The 13,291-nt window shown below is 38.0% G+C and overlaps 1 protein-coding gene across 1 annotated transcript in view; it reads left to right on the top strand.

Annotated features, from left to right (window-relative positions):
* Nucleotides 1-13,291, top strand: part of ALDH1A2 (aldehyde dehydrogenase 1 family member A2) — a 94,627-nt gene that overhangs the window by 31,932 nt on the left and 49,404 nt on the right. Inside the window, exons 3-5 of the mRNA XM_032341452.1 lie at nt 8,187-8,291; nt 8,475-8,615; nt 11,475-11,604. Coding sequence (XP_032197343.1) covers nt 8,187-8,291; nt 8,475-8,615; nt 11,475-11,604 — 376 coding nt within the window. The remainder of the gene's footprint in view (nt 1-8,186; nt 8,292-8,474; nt 8,616-11,474; nt 11,605-13,291) is intronic.

Genomic DNA, 13,291 nt, shown 5'->3' with positions numbered 1-13,291 from the left:
CTCAGCAGAGAAGATACACAGACAGCAAATGAGCATATGAAACAATTTTCAACATCATATGTCATTAGGGAATTTCAAACTAGAACAACAAGATAACCACCACACACACATCAGAGTGGTTAAAATCCAAAAAACTGACAAGACCAAGTGTTGATGAGGATGTGAAGCAACAAAAGCTCTCATTCATTGCAGGTGGGAATGCAAAATGACACACTCCGCTTTTGGAAGACAGTTTGACAGTTTCTTACAGATCTAAGAACAATCTTACTACATAATCCAGCAATCACACTCCTAGGCATTTATTCCAATCAGTTGAAACTTCATGTTCATACAAAAACCTGCACACAATAATTTTATCCATAACTTCCCTACAGTGGAAGAAATCAAAATATCCTTTAAAAGGTAAGTAGATAAATTTTGGAATATCCATACAACTGAATATGATCGGCCTTAAAAAAAATCTAACAAGCCATGACAAAAATATGAAGGAAACTTAAATGCAGATTACTAAGTGAAAAAAAGCTAGTTTGAAGAGGCTACCTGTTATGAGATTCTAATTATGTGACATTCTGGGAAAGGTAAATTGATGGAGACAGTAAAACAACAACAACAAAAAGAAGTGTTTATCAAGGGTTTATTGGAAGAAGATGAGATGAATTGATGGGAGTACAGGATTTTAGGGCAGTGAAGAAACTATTGTGTATTATACTGCAGTGGTGGATATGTGATACACATTTTTCAAAATCCACAGAAGTATAAAACACAAAGAGTAAAGCCTAATTTAAACTATAGACTTCAGTTAATAAAATATCAATACCAGTCCATAAACTGTGACAAATGCACCACTCTAAGATATTATAAATGATATCAAAGAAATCTTTTAGATATTAAAAAGAGAAGAAACTGAGGAGGGGAACATAAGGATATATGAGACATCTCTGTACTATATGCTCAGTATTCTACAGATTCATAATGGTTCTAAATATTAAAGTATTAATTTTTTAAAAGAGTTTTTATTTATTTATTTGACAGAGAGATAGGCAGAGAGAGAGAGGAGGAAGCAGGCTCCCCACTGAGCAGAGAGCCCGATGCAGGACTTGATCCCAGGACTCTGGGATCATGACCTGAGCCGAAGGCAGAGGCTTAGCCCACTGAGCCATCCAGGCACTCCAAAGTATTAATTTTTAAAACCAAAACAACATGTCCAGGTAGATTTGAAAAAGAACAAAGCATAACTTTTAGAAATAAAAATAGACATTGAAATTACCAGATTAGACCCAGGTAAAGAGAACTGGATAACAGAACTGAAGAAACAGTCCAAATGCAACACAAAGAAAAAAGCAGATGAATGGAAATGAAGAAGCATTTTTCAGTAGAAGATCAAGTGAGTAAGTAAATTAAGCTACACACATACGTGCAACCTGCACAGTCCCCTATCTAATATACATGTAAACATACATATTGGAATATAAAGAAACCATTAAAAATGTCTGTAAGCATATTAAGTTTTTAATAGCAAGTTGTAAAACTCATGCAGATATGATCTTGTTTTATAAAATTATATACATATTATTAATATATGTATATGTATTGGGCCTAGAGATATGAATGTGTGAACTTTGGTTGTCTGTGGATAATGAAATTTGAGGTGATTTTTTTACTTTCTCTGTTTTTTTGTATAGTTTAAATTGTTTAGAAGAATATATCCCACATTGACAAAAAAAAAAAAGCTATTTTTACATTAAAAGATTTTAAAAGGGGGGATGGAAAATATGAGTGGTTAATGGACATTGAGGGTGGACTAAAAAGATGTAATACTTGGAGTTTCAGAAAGAGAGATTAAAGAGAATGATAGTCAAGGAAATGATGATAATGAGTAAGAATATTCCAGAACTTATGAGGCAGAATTTCACAGACACTATGAGCATAATGCTTAACTATTGAGGTATAGAAATTGATACTTAGACATATTGTGATGAAACTTGAGAACACCAAGCCAAAGACAAGATCTGAAAAGCAACCAGACCAAAAAGGCAGCTCATAAACAGGAAGTTTTAATCAGAGACTTATAGCAGACTTATTATAAACACCATTGCAAGACACAAAATATTGGAATAATAAATGTACTCAAAGTATTATGAGAAAATATTTTTATATTTAGAATTGTATAACCTTCCTGGGATGTCTTTTGAAAATGAGGGTGTGATAAATACATGTTCAGAATTGAGACTTTATTCCCAATAAATCTCAATCAAATGAAATTCTAAGGAATCATGAGAATGAAAACTTTAAACAAAAAACGTAAATATAAGAAATTGTTTGCTGTACAGAATAATAACTTTATAACAAATAAACCCCTGGAAGAGAGCAATTAGATTTAGTATTCTAAGTTTTAAGGCTACTTTAATTGTTTGGGAAGAATGTTAAGATATATATTAACTTTAAACTTCAAGTTGTTAATATGCATGATAAAATATCATGGGTGACCACTGAAAAAAAAATGTACACCTTCCATACCAATAAAGTGAAGAAATTGAATTGTAAAGCCAACATTAATAGTTCAAAAAAAAAGAGAGAGAGAGAGAGAGAGAGAGGCACGAGAAAACAGGACATAAAATAAGCAAGACAAACCGAAAGCATCAAGTCCAAGTATCACACAGTATATAACACAAAATGCAATTACAATAAATACAAATGTATTAAACTTGCCAGTTAAAAGACAGATATTTTTATATTGACTAAAATAAAATCTGGCCATATACCAGTTAAAGAGAGATAGCAAAATTGTAAAGACATAGTTGAGAGTAAAATGATGGGGAAAGATCTATCAGAGAAATATTACAGAAATATACAAAAGCTTAGGTAGCTTTACTAATACTAAACAAAATAGGCTGTAAGACACAAAGCTTTTTCTAGTATTGAAGAGGACCACTTCATATTGATAAATGGTTCTGTTTAACCAGAGGACATAACAGTTATGCTCTTATATTCACTAATAAAAATAACCTAAAATCTATAAAGATAAAAATGACGACCCTAAAGGATATATTGACAAATCCACTACCAAAGCAAGAGATTTCAACACAGCTTCAACACAGCAGATAAAATGTCAATAACAATTAATTTGTCCCATTACTAGTGATATTAACATGGGTCGCTTGCTTAAGGTGCTGTCTTGCTAAGTTTCTTCAACATAAAATACCTATATTCCCTTTGTAATTACTAAGTATCTTGAGGGAAGATCCTTTGAGACTACAAAAACATCCAGTCTTTCATTATATTTTTATCCACTGATTTTACCACCCATTGATGATTTTTGCCTCCAGCAATTACTACTGTGGTATTTGACAAATGGTGATTATCTAATTCCATCATTCCTTCACAGCTATTTGTGGGAATTCTTTTGTGAACTAGAGCTTTCCTTATCCCCCACTTACATAGTCATTAAAAAATTTCTATAATTATGGGCTCTGGGATGCCTGTTTTTCATTCTGTGAGTGATAATCCCCTGCTATCATTTATTTTGTTGCTTAAATTATCCCAGTATTGGTCATTGGGAGCCCCTTCACATCAGCTCCTGTATCTTTTTGGTATGTTGCCATCAGTTTTTGAGTATGTACTTGATTTCCAGCACTGCAGTATTCCAGGATCATCCTCTGTTTTTCCAACTACAGCCCTGAAATAAACGATTTCTCCAATGATCCCTGGTTGGAAAAGAACACTTTAGACAGTACTCAAAACTTTTGAAATTTTGAAGCTGAAAAGCTGAAAAGAAGCTGAAAACCTTCCAAGTATTGGAGGTATTTGTTAGCCTATGTACCAACAAAGTTATCAGTACCTGTTTTTAAATGTCATAAGGCTCAGTCTCAAAAAAGAATAACCTAGTAAAAATACCAAATATGGGCGCCTGGGTGGCTCAGTGGGTTAAAGCCTCTGCCTTCAGCTCAGGTCATGATCCCAGGGTCCTGGGATTGAGCCTCACATCAGGCTCTCTGCTCAGCATGGAGCCTGCTTCCTCCTCTCTGTCTGCCTCTCTGCCTACTTGTGGTCTCTGTCAAATAAATAAATAAAATCTTTTAAAAAAAATAAATAAAATAAAAATACCAAATATTTTCACCTTCAGTGTACCAGGGAGAATAATCCTCACATTTACCTTCTGGGTCCAGTGGACTCTTTATGCTTTTTAAATTTAAATTATTTTATGAAAAATTTACATAAGTAAGAATAAATAGTGAAACCAATAAAATAAGAATTTAAACATAGCAAACCAAATTTTTCTTCCATATTTTCCTGGGTGTTTAGAGGTATTGCCCTAAAATGGGCGAGGGCCTTCGAATGTAACTATCTGCTCACCAGCTATGTATGAAATAGGAAATATTCATGTCATAAATACTGATTCCAGATTTTAAGCCCACCTCTAATAGGTTGTAGTTTATTGTTACTTCTGGTTCTTCTTGCATGTGCAATTTCACAATGTAATAGTATTGAAATTTTGAGTGCTCATAATTCTGTATAAAAGAGGATGGCTATCTTTTTGTTCCATAATTACAGAATGTTCCCTTTTTTAGTTTTATAAACAGATTGAGCAATCCAATGAAATTTTTCTTTTCTACATAATATCTGTTTTTCAGTCATTTTTATATATACACCTATCTTCAGCATTTGTTTATATATGAATCATACAAGTAAATTTTACCTACAAATATCATAAAAGCTAAAGCAATTGTCACACATGCTTTTGGCAAATGAGGTTCATCTAGGTTCTTGTTGTAAAATAGTAAATAATTATTGAATGAGTTAGAATATCATATTTTCTCTGTGTATTTATGTTTGTTTTTTGATTCTTGAATTTAAGAAAATTTACTGATTTATCTTAAAGACTCATAGTCCAAGATTTTGCTTTGTCGACTTTACCCTCATCCATAGAGTCTCCCATGTGTCTGTCTCTTTGCCTTTGTCTTCTGACTCATCTACAATTGTGAAATACCTCTCTCTGTTAGTCTTCTCTTTCTTACCATGGGCTGGGATGAAAATTCCTGAATTCCTAGCTTTCCAATAAAAAGTGTAAAGAATATGACAAAGAGGGGCATCTGGGTGGCTCAGTGGGTTAAAGCCTCTGCCTTTAGCTCAGGTCATGATCCCAGGGTCCTGGGATGAAGCCTCACATCGGGCTCTCTGCTCAGCAGAGAGCCTGCTTCCCTTCCTCTCTCTCTGCCTGCTTCTCTGCCTACTTGTGATCTCTGTCTGTCATATAAATAAATAAAATGTTTTAAAAAAAGAATGACAAAGATGGTATCTCCAGACTTTTTGTATGTGGTTTTGAAAGGTGCTCCATTCATTTGGACAGCGCAATAAGAAAACTGAAGGATGATGAGGTAGTTGTGATGTGTTTATTCATTTCTTGACAGTGCCATAATTTTTTGTTTTGTTCTTTTTTAGCATGGTTGGAAATAAATGATGAGTGATAATGGGATGATTCCTAGGATGATGAAACAGCAAAATATTTCAAGATACAGGGAAAGATCACTAAGGTCATATCATGTATCTAAATGGATAAGATGATCCATGTACCTGAATGAAAACAGTAAGAGAATGAATCAGTTTCATCCTGTTAAAAAAAAAAAAAAAAAAGTAATTTTTCTTTTTGATCTTTGGAAGACCTCTAAGAATCGAAAAAGTCATGAAATATCAATTCTTACATCTAGGTAGAACTGCTCGGTACCAAAGTTAAATAAAGTGGATTAAAAAGTTTAAGAAGTTTCATTCAAATTGTGAAGAAAGGGAACAAGAAATAGTGACAAGACCCCTCTTCCTTAAACCTGACAATGCTCTAGAAACGAAACTGATCTCTTAATTTTTTTCCCTTTGTTTCCTCGGAGATCATATTGTGTTTCAAAGGAGTACACAGATCTGATGAGCTGGGAACTATTAAGAAGTTTGATAAGCGGAGTGGAAAGAGAGCCAGACCAGGAGTCCAAAAACTATGGATCTGATTCAGGCTTGGCCACTAACTAGTTGCATTTCTTTGGGCTGGGCAATCCTGCAAACTTTGATGTAGTAGAGAGAGCAGAGGACTGACTCAGAGCCACAGTGAGAACCTGCTTCCTCAGACTCTTAACCTCCCTTTCTCTCAACTTTCCCATCTTCAGTAGAGATAATAAAATCCTGTCATTAGGGTTGTTGGAATATTTAATGAACTACGAGAGACTGGAAGACCCTGGGGGGCTGGAACTGCTAGTCATCTTTGATTGTCTTGTGTTTAGAAGTAACTAAGGGTTTATTGAATAAATGAATATATTACATTAAGCATGTCTATAAATTGCACACTTAAAATGTTATGAAATTACTAGGTCATTGTGTTTGTACTTGTTACATATGAATTAAGTACTTAGGCAGACAAGTTTTTTCCCCGTGTATCTTAAAAAGCCTTCAGGGGACTCTCGGGTGGCTCAGTTTGTTGACCATCCGACTCTGATTTCAGCTCAGGTCATCATATCACGGTCCTGGATCTGAGCCCTGCATTAGGCTCCTTGAACTGTGCAAAGTCTGCTTAAGATTTCTCTCTCTGCCCCTCCCCCAACTCCTGCTTTCAGTAGATAGATAAATAAATAAATAAATAAATAAATAAATAAATAAAATCTTTAAGAAAACCTTCAGGAAAAGAAGGTTCCTTCAACGCAGGCTCTTTTTTTTTTTTTTTTAATCAAATCAATGGAAAATCAAGTTTCAGAATAATCTAGAACTTGGTATTTAAAATTGTAGATAATATCATTAGCATCATCTGTGACTATCGAAATGGTAGGCAGTACCAGATAAATTTTTCATTGTGCTTATTTTATTTTATTTTTTTATTTTTGATTTATTTGGTAGAGAGAGAGAGATCACAAGTAGGCAGAGAGGCAGGCAGAGAGAGAAGCCGGAAGCAGGCTCCCTGCTGAGCAGAGAGCCCAATGTGGGGCTTGATCCCAGGATCCTGGGATCACAACGTGAGCTGAAGGCAGAGGCTTAACCCATTGAGCCACTCAGGTGCCCCCATTGTGTTTATTTTAAATCGACTGATATCTTATAAGTTTGGAAACTTTCATTGTCAGGTGACAAATTTTATAGGGTAAAATATCTTTGTGTTCTTTGAGCTTTCATAGTCCAAAAATATTTGTTTGGGTTTCTCTCTTTAGTATCAATAAAAATTTTTACATTTTTTTTGCCTGTACTTTCTCTTTTTGTTCACCTCATTTCTTAGAAATCTTCTGAGATATTAACTTGAATAGTATTTTAAACTTTTAGTCTCCTTGCCATTTTGATAGAATCTCTTTCCTTTTTTAAAATTTTTCATTTTTTAAAATTTCTTTTCAGTGTTCCAGAATTAATTGTTTCCATTTCCTTAATAAGGAAACCAATGGTCTAAAGAAATCCATGAGACACACACACTTATGTGTGCTTGTATATAAATGAAATTTATGATGTATGGTTATCTGCATGTCTGTCTGTATCCTTTATCGTATCCTTCTATAATAATAATAATCCAGTAATAGAATGTTTCTCTGAAAAAAGGAAGAAAGAAAGAAATCCGTGAGAGATCAGTTTGAAAGACCTTTTCCCTTTGCTGAGCTGTGTAGCCTGCCCAGCAAAGGGAAAGCAGTCTAACTTGGATCTGCACATGTAACTTGTTTAGCTCACTGATGAGTTTGCTCAGTCATTGCTCAGTTCAGGATCTGACTATAAATTAAGTGAATGCTTACTTAATCCAGCAGCCTTCAAGTTCCCCTGTGAAGTTACTTACGCCTCTGACAGAGAAACTAGGATCTAAATCTTGATGACTATTAGCTTGTTCTGTGATTTTACTATCCTCAGTGTATTGTGTATATGTATGGGACACTCTGTCCTTCCATCTTTGTTTGACTCTCACCCTGGTTGGAGGTTCACTAAAGGTAAGAACTACTTTTCATCTTTGGATAACCTTGAGGTAGAATAAACCTTGAGCATAGAATAAATTCCTGAATTCCGAGAGATGCTGGGCTGAGTGCTGTTCAAGGGGCTCTGGTAATGCTTCAAATTCTGTACTTCACTTACAGGCCATTAAACACCGTGAACAAATATTACTATCATGGTACTTCCATAATACTTGGCTGTTGGTTGGCTTCCTACCACCCATCTCACCGATCCCCTTCTTTTGTCTGCCCCCTTAGATTTTTATTAACAACGAGTGGCAGAACTCAGAGAGCGGGAGAGCGTTCCCTGTCTATAATCCAGCCACAGGAGAGCAGGTGTGTGAAGTTCAAGAAGCAGACAAGGTATGTCCTTTTTTAGCAAAATATTGAAATAATTGCCTTCAGACAATGGAGCACTAAGCTTATGCTCTCCAGACACCAGCACTGACATTTGTTCATCACCTTTTTCCTGAAAGCAGGTGGTTCTTTATTTGGAACGTGATCTCTCCTGAGTTGTGCCTCTCTCTCTCTGTCTCTCTCTAACAGGCAGACATAGACAAAGCGGTGCAGGCAGCCCGCCTGGCTTTCTCTCTTGGTTCTGTGTGGAGAAGGATGGATGCTTCTGAGAGAGGCCGTCTGTTGGATAAGCTTGCAGACTTGGTGGAACGAGACAGGGCAGTTCTTGCAGTAAGTAGCCCCCACAAAACATTAAGTCTTTACTCCGAATTTACCATTCCACTGAAATGCAGATTCCTCAGTCTTTCTGAAGCCCACCTGTGGAAAAAAGCTGAGGAGTCCATAATACAGAAAAAATGAGAGGGGTAGGCTTTGGCATCAGATGGACAAATGCAGGACCAGTGAGTGTCTCTTCTTATTGAATTTTGAAGAACAAAACCATAGCTTCCCATGACTGTTAAGGACCTCTCTGCCTTCTTTTCCAACTGTATCCCACCCTCGACAAACAACACAAAACAAAAATGGTTCAGCAACAGGAGAGTCACCAGGAAGCCTGTGGAAAAGCCAAATAGGACTGTTTTTTGTTTTTTTTTTTTAAACCTTCCCAGAGTTAATCTCTTCTGACTAAAGAGAGTCCTTCAGAAGCACAGGGCCTTTTAAACATGTCTGCTTCCTTTGTTCTGCCGCGTTCTAGAACTGGAGAGAAAAAAAGGAGAGATAGCCAGGGACAGTAACATTCTTTCACTAATGCAATTTCTCACCTAAAGAAGTTTCTCTCACCTAGTGGTTACTGTGTTTGTTTTTGCTCTTTTTAAAATAAAAGTCGATTTCTTAGAGAATATAAAGTTCTGGGAAACCAGAACCATTTGGGAAAAGTCCGTGTCGTATGTCAGGGATCTCCAACTCGATCACCCGCAGGTGATCCATTAACATGAGGACATCCTTGTTCAGTCAGACATTCAAACCACAAACGCTGCATCCTCCACTCTGCCCAGGGAAGCAGGGTACAACTGGGCTTGCTCTGGGGGAGGGGAGCACAACGTTCCTTCCCTCATGTCCCTTCCATCTTGGCTCTTTCCTCCAACCATCCCCCTTGGGTCCCATCAGGGATCTGTCTATAGGATGGGAACACAAATGAATCCTGGAACTCTGACTGTATATAACATTTACTTTTCTATAAAAACATTTTCTAATATGGTACTTCAAGGAAAACTCTTTCAATGAGGTGTTTCTGCATTTTGTGAAAAAGGCGTTCCATGGTAAAGTAACTGCTTCTTAGATATTCCCAAGACACTGAGTATATGAGAGACCCTGGAAAGCCCTGCTCACTGTTCTTCACACGTACACTTAAGACTCAGCACTATTTTTTCTGGATAATCTGTCAATATTGTGCAAAACTGAATTCTTCAGAACACTTGGGAAGGAATGCTGGTAAAGATGCTTATCTTTTTACTGGGTTATAATTTCTTCGTGCGAGTAAAAACTGTATTTTACTTCTTTTTTTATAAGCTCAGCACAGTTCCTCGCATGTAAATGATTGAGGGGAGGGCAGCACATTGATGGTTTATAAGTATCTTTTTAATTGAGTGAAATCTACCCAATATTTACAAATTCCACTAATAGTGTGTACCAGGTAATGATATAGTTCATTTCTGCAGTTACATTTTCATGTCATGAAATTCAAGTGCAGCTCTTTTTCTGACGTTCTGTCTCACAGATCAGTTCCTTTTTGCCCTTATACCTAAATGAGATTTCTCTTTTTAAACACTCCAGAACCATGGGAGGAGTAAGTTTTAATAAGAAATAGCCTCAGAAATATAGGGAAGTCCCTGACCAGAGAGCAAAGTTAATACTTCATCCGAGTACCCATAGTTAATTGAAAATAAACAAGTGAATTTGGCTGGTGTCAGAAGCTCACTGGGACGATATAGGTGGCCCAGATTCTGGTTATTGACTGTTTCACTTAGTGCTGTGTAGACCTTGGCCATGTGCTGGCTGCATGGAGAATGTAGTGCCCATCTCACGAGTGTATACATGTCCTAAAAAGTACACGGAGATAATTTGATTCCCCTTAATAAAAAGGAACCAATATACAGTGATAAGTAATGTGATCTCTTAAAATGATTCCCATCTTCTACACATAGTAACTGGGTAAATTTCATTGTAAGTAATTGTATTTTTATGTCATCAAATGGAAAATATTTCCATTTTATTTTTGTCAGCACTCGAGTCATTCTCACTCCAGTGTGTTGTAAAAAGGGGTTACAGAGAAGGACGGCAGATTATAAACATATGTATTTGCTTATTTAATTTGTTAGACTTGTAACGCCTTTGATATTTCTCAAGTTGAAATACTCTTTTCTCATTTCAGTGTGTCCATTTGGATTTTTTAGTTGTTTCTACAGATTTAAGCAGTTTAGGAATATGTCATTCAAACAGTAACATTTATAATCTACAACTGCTCACCATGTCTATTTTTATTAAATGGACCAGATACTTCCCTATTAATAGGTAATGGTTGTTAACATAAATATTTACAAAAAACCAGCCCTGAAGTTGTTAAAGTGTGAGCTTCCCTGGAGGAGATCTTGTTTATTTGATGGTAATAAATAAACTCGCTGTGCACTGTGGATATTTCATTTCTCAGCAGGGATCTTGGCAGCGGTGGAAAACGTTTTATATTCTCATCAGTCGTGTAAAAGCCCACGTCCCCACTTGTCTTTATGGATTCAGATTACTGGTGTAGACTCTAAAAAGTCCCCACGCAGCTCCAATCATTAAATAACAGACGCTGGTTTGACAGGCAGAATATTCTCTATCAACAGTTGAAGAAATGTTGTGTTTATGTATTATTGGGATAGTGGTTCCTGGAGCGACCAGGCACGAGAACGTGTGCATGCATATTCATTGTGGTTTTTACTAGAAGCTAAATTATATTAGCTGTGCTAAAAATCTGTTTATTTGGGAAGTCGGGGTTGGCCACGTATACAACATTATTCATATTCATATCTTCTCTCTTCCTTTTTTTCTTCTGCTCCAAAAATTATTTAGTGTATCACTAGAAAACTGTCTCCATTTCTTTTCCTACAGACCATGGAATCCCTAAATGGTGGCAAACCGTTCCTGCAAGCTTTTTATGTGGATTTGCAGGGGGTCATCAAAACCCTTCGGTATTACGCAGGCTGGGCTGATAAAATTCACGGGATGACCATTCCTGTAGGTATGTGAAATCTGAGTACATTGAAAAGGAAACATGAGGCTTCACCAGAAATACACTTTCACCATCAAACACGAACAGCTGTCCCATAGGAGGTAGGGCACACTCACAGCAGCTTGAACTGAAGAACCGAACAGACCACATCACTAACTCTGCCAGCATCCCTGTTCCTGTGTGTGGACAGTCTACACATAAGTGCAGTGGCAAGCCGCTCCCACCCACCCGGCACTCAGCTAAGGTGCAGGTGGACATGGCAGTCACAATTTTGAGCGCTGGGGGTGCAGGGAGAGGGGTGTTGGACATGGGGAAGTCAGGGACAGTTCTACGAACATTAAGACTTGGTTCTTTCCCTCCTGAAATGTGGAATCTATGGGTTTGGAAGAAAGTACTCTAAAATGTTAACAACAGTCTCTTAGGGGTGAGATGGTGGATAATTTATTTCTCTTTTTTATACTTGCCTGTATTTTCTATAATGAGCATGAATTCCTTTCACAATCTGTAACCATTCTTTCTTTTAAGATCCAGGTTAGGAGCTAAAACCCACAGAAGAAACAAAGACGTCTATGGGAGAGTGACTGAGCTGCCGGGTCGTGTGGCTTGGTCTGCAGTGCTGTAGTCCTCTAAAGGGGAAGGGAGGTGTCCAGACTGAGTTCATCAGTGGACAGGGTCCAGCCCATGCAGCGGGTGCCAGTGACAGCTAATACCAGGCTGAGATCTTAGCAACGCCAAGGGGAAGGTAGTCTTATTAGCATCCTCACTGACAGAGGAAGAAACCGAGGCCTAGTGAAGATAAGCAATTTTCCTGACTCGCCGGCAAGTTAAGTTGTAGAGCTGAAATTCTGACATTAGGGTCTGGCGAATCACTTCGCTTTATGGTCATGTTAGATTCTGGGAAGAAGATACCATGAGAGGAAAGGGAGCAGCTGAAGTAGATAGGAAGATGCCGGTAGCAGCAAACACATGTAAGGAAAGGAAACAAGTGTTCCTGGCATGGCTCCTGGGGACAGCTAAGTGCTTAGCCAGGCACTCTACCTTTGTGCTCTGGAAAACAGCCCGATTTCCACGTGTACAGTCGGAGGCATGCAAAGGAGGGCTGGGCCTTCCTAGGCAAAGTGTTGCTTGGCCAGAAAAAGGGGAGGTTGGCTGGCCGTGTGGATGGAGGGCTTAGAGCGGTGCTTCTCAAACTTTGGCGTATGTATGTATTGCTTGGGACCTTCCCCAAGCACAGTTTCTGCTGGAAGAGATCTGGGCTGGGACCTGAGATTCCGCTGCTCACCAGTAGCCCGTGGCTGCCTGGTGGGGCTTTTCGGCCTTGAGCAGCGAGGAGAGGATCCAGACACCAGCACCAGGCAAAGGTCTACTATGACCCTTCACTCAGGCATGGGTTGAGATGGGAAGTCGCCGTGAGCATGGAGAGGGGACAAAGGTGAGACTGCAAAGGTCTATTTTAAAATTACCTCCATGAATGGTGGCAGCCCAGGGAATGGTAGTCGTTAGAAAATGGGTTTGCTGTCCTAGGCGCTCTTCCTTGCCATGCCGAGGTTTTCCTTGTTCGGCACACTCGGGTTGGAGAAGGTTGCTCCTCAGGAATGTCAGGCTCTCCATGCAGTCCTGGCTCTGAGTATTTTACAGAACCCCTGCTCTCTAACCCCAAGGGCTGGATTTGGGAATGGCCCGAGTGGAGCAGGGT

This window comes from Mustela erminea, chromosome 5, assembly GCF_009829155.1.
Source record: "Mustela erminea isolate mMusErm1 chromosome 5, mMusErm1.Pri, whole genome shotgun sequence".
Classification (NCBI taxonomy): domain Eukaryota; kingdom Metazoa; phylum Chordata; class Mammalia; order Carnivora; family Mustelidae; genus Mustela; species Mustela erminea.
This window is presented reverse-complemented; position numbering and strand designations above follow the sequence as displayed.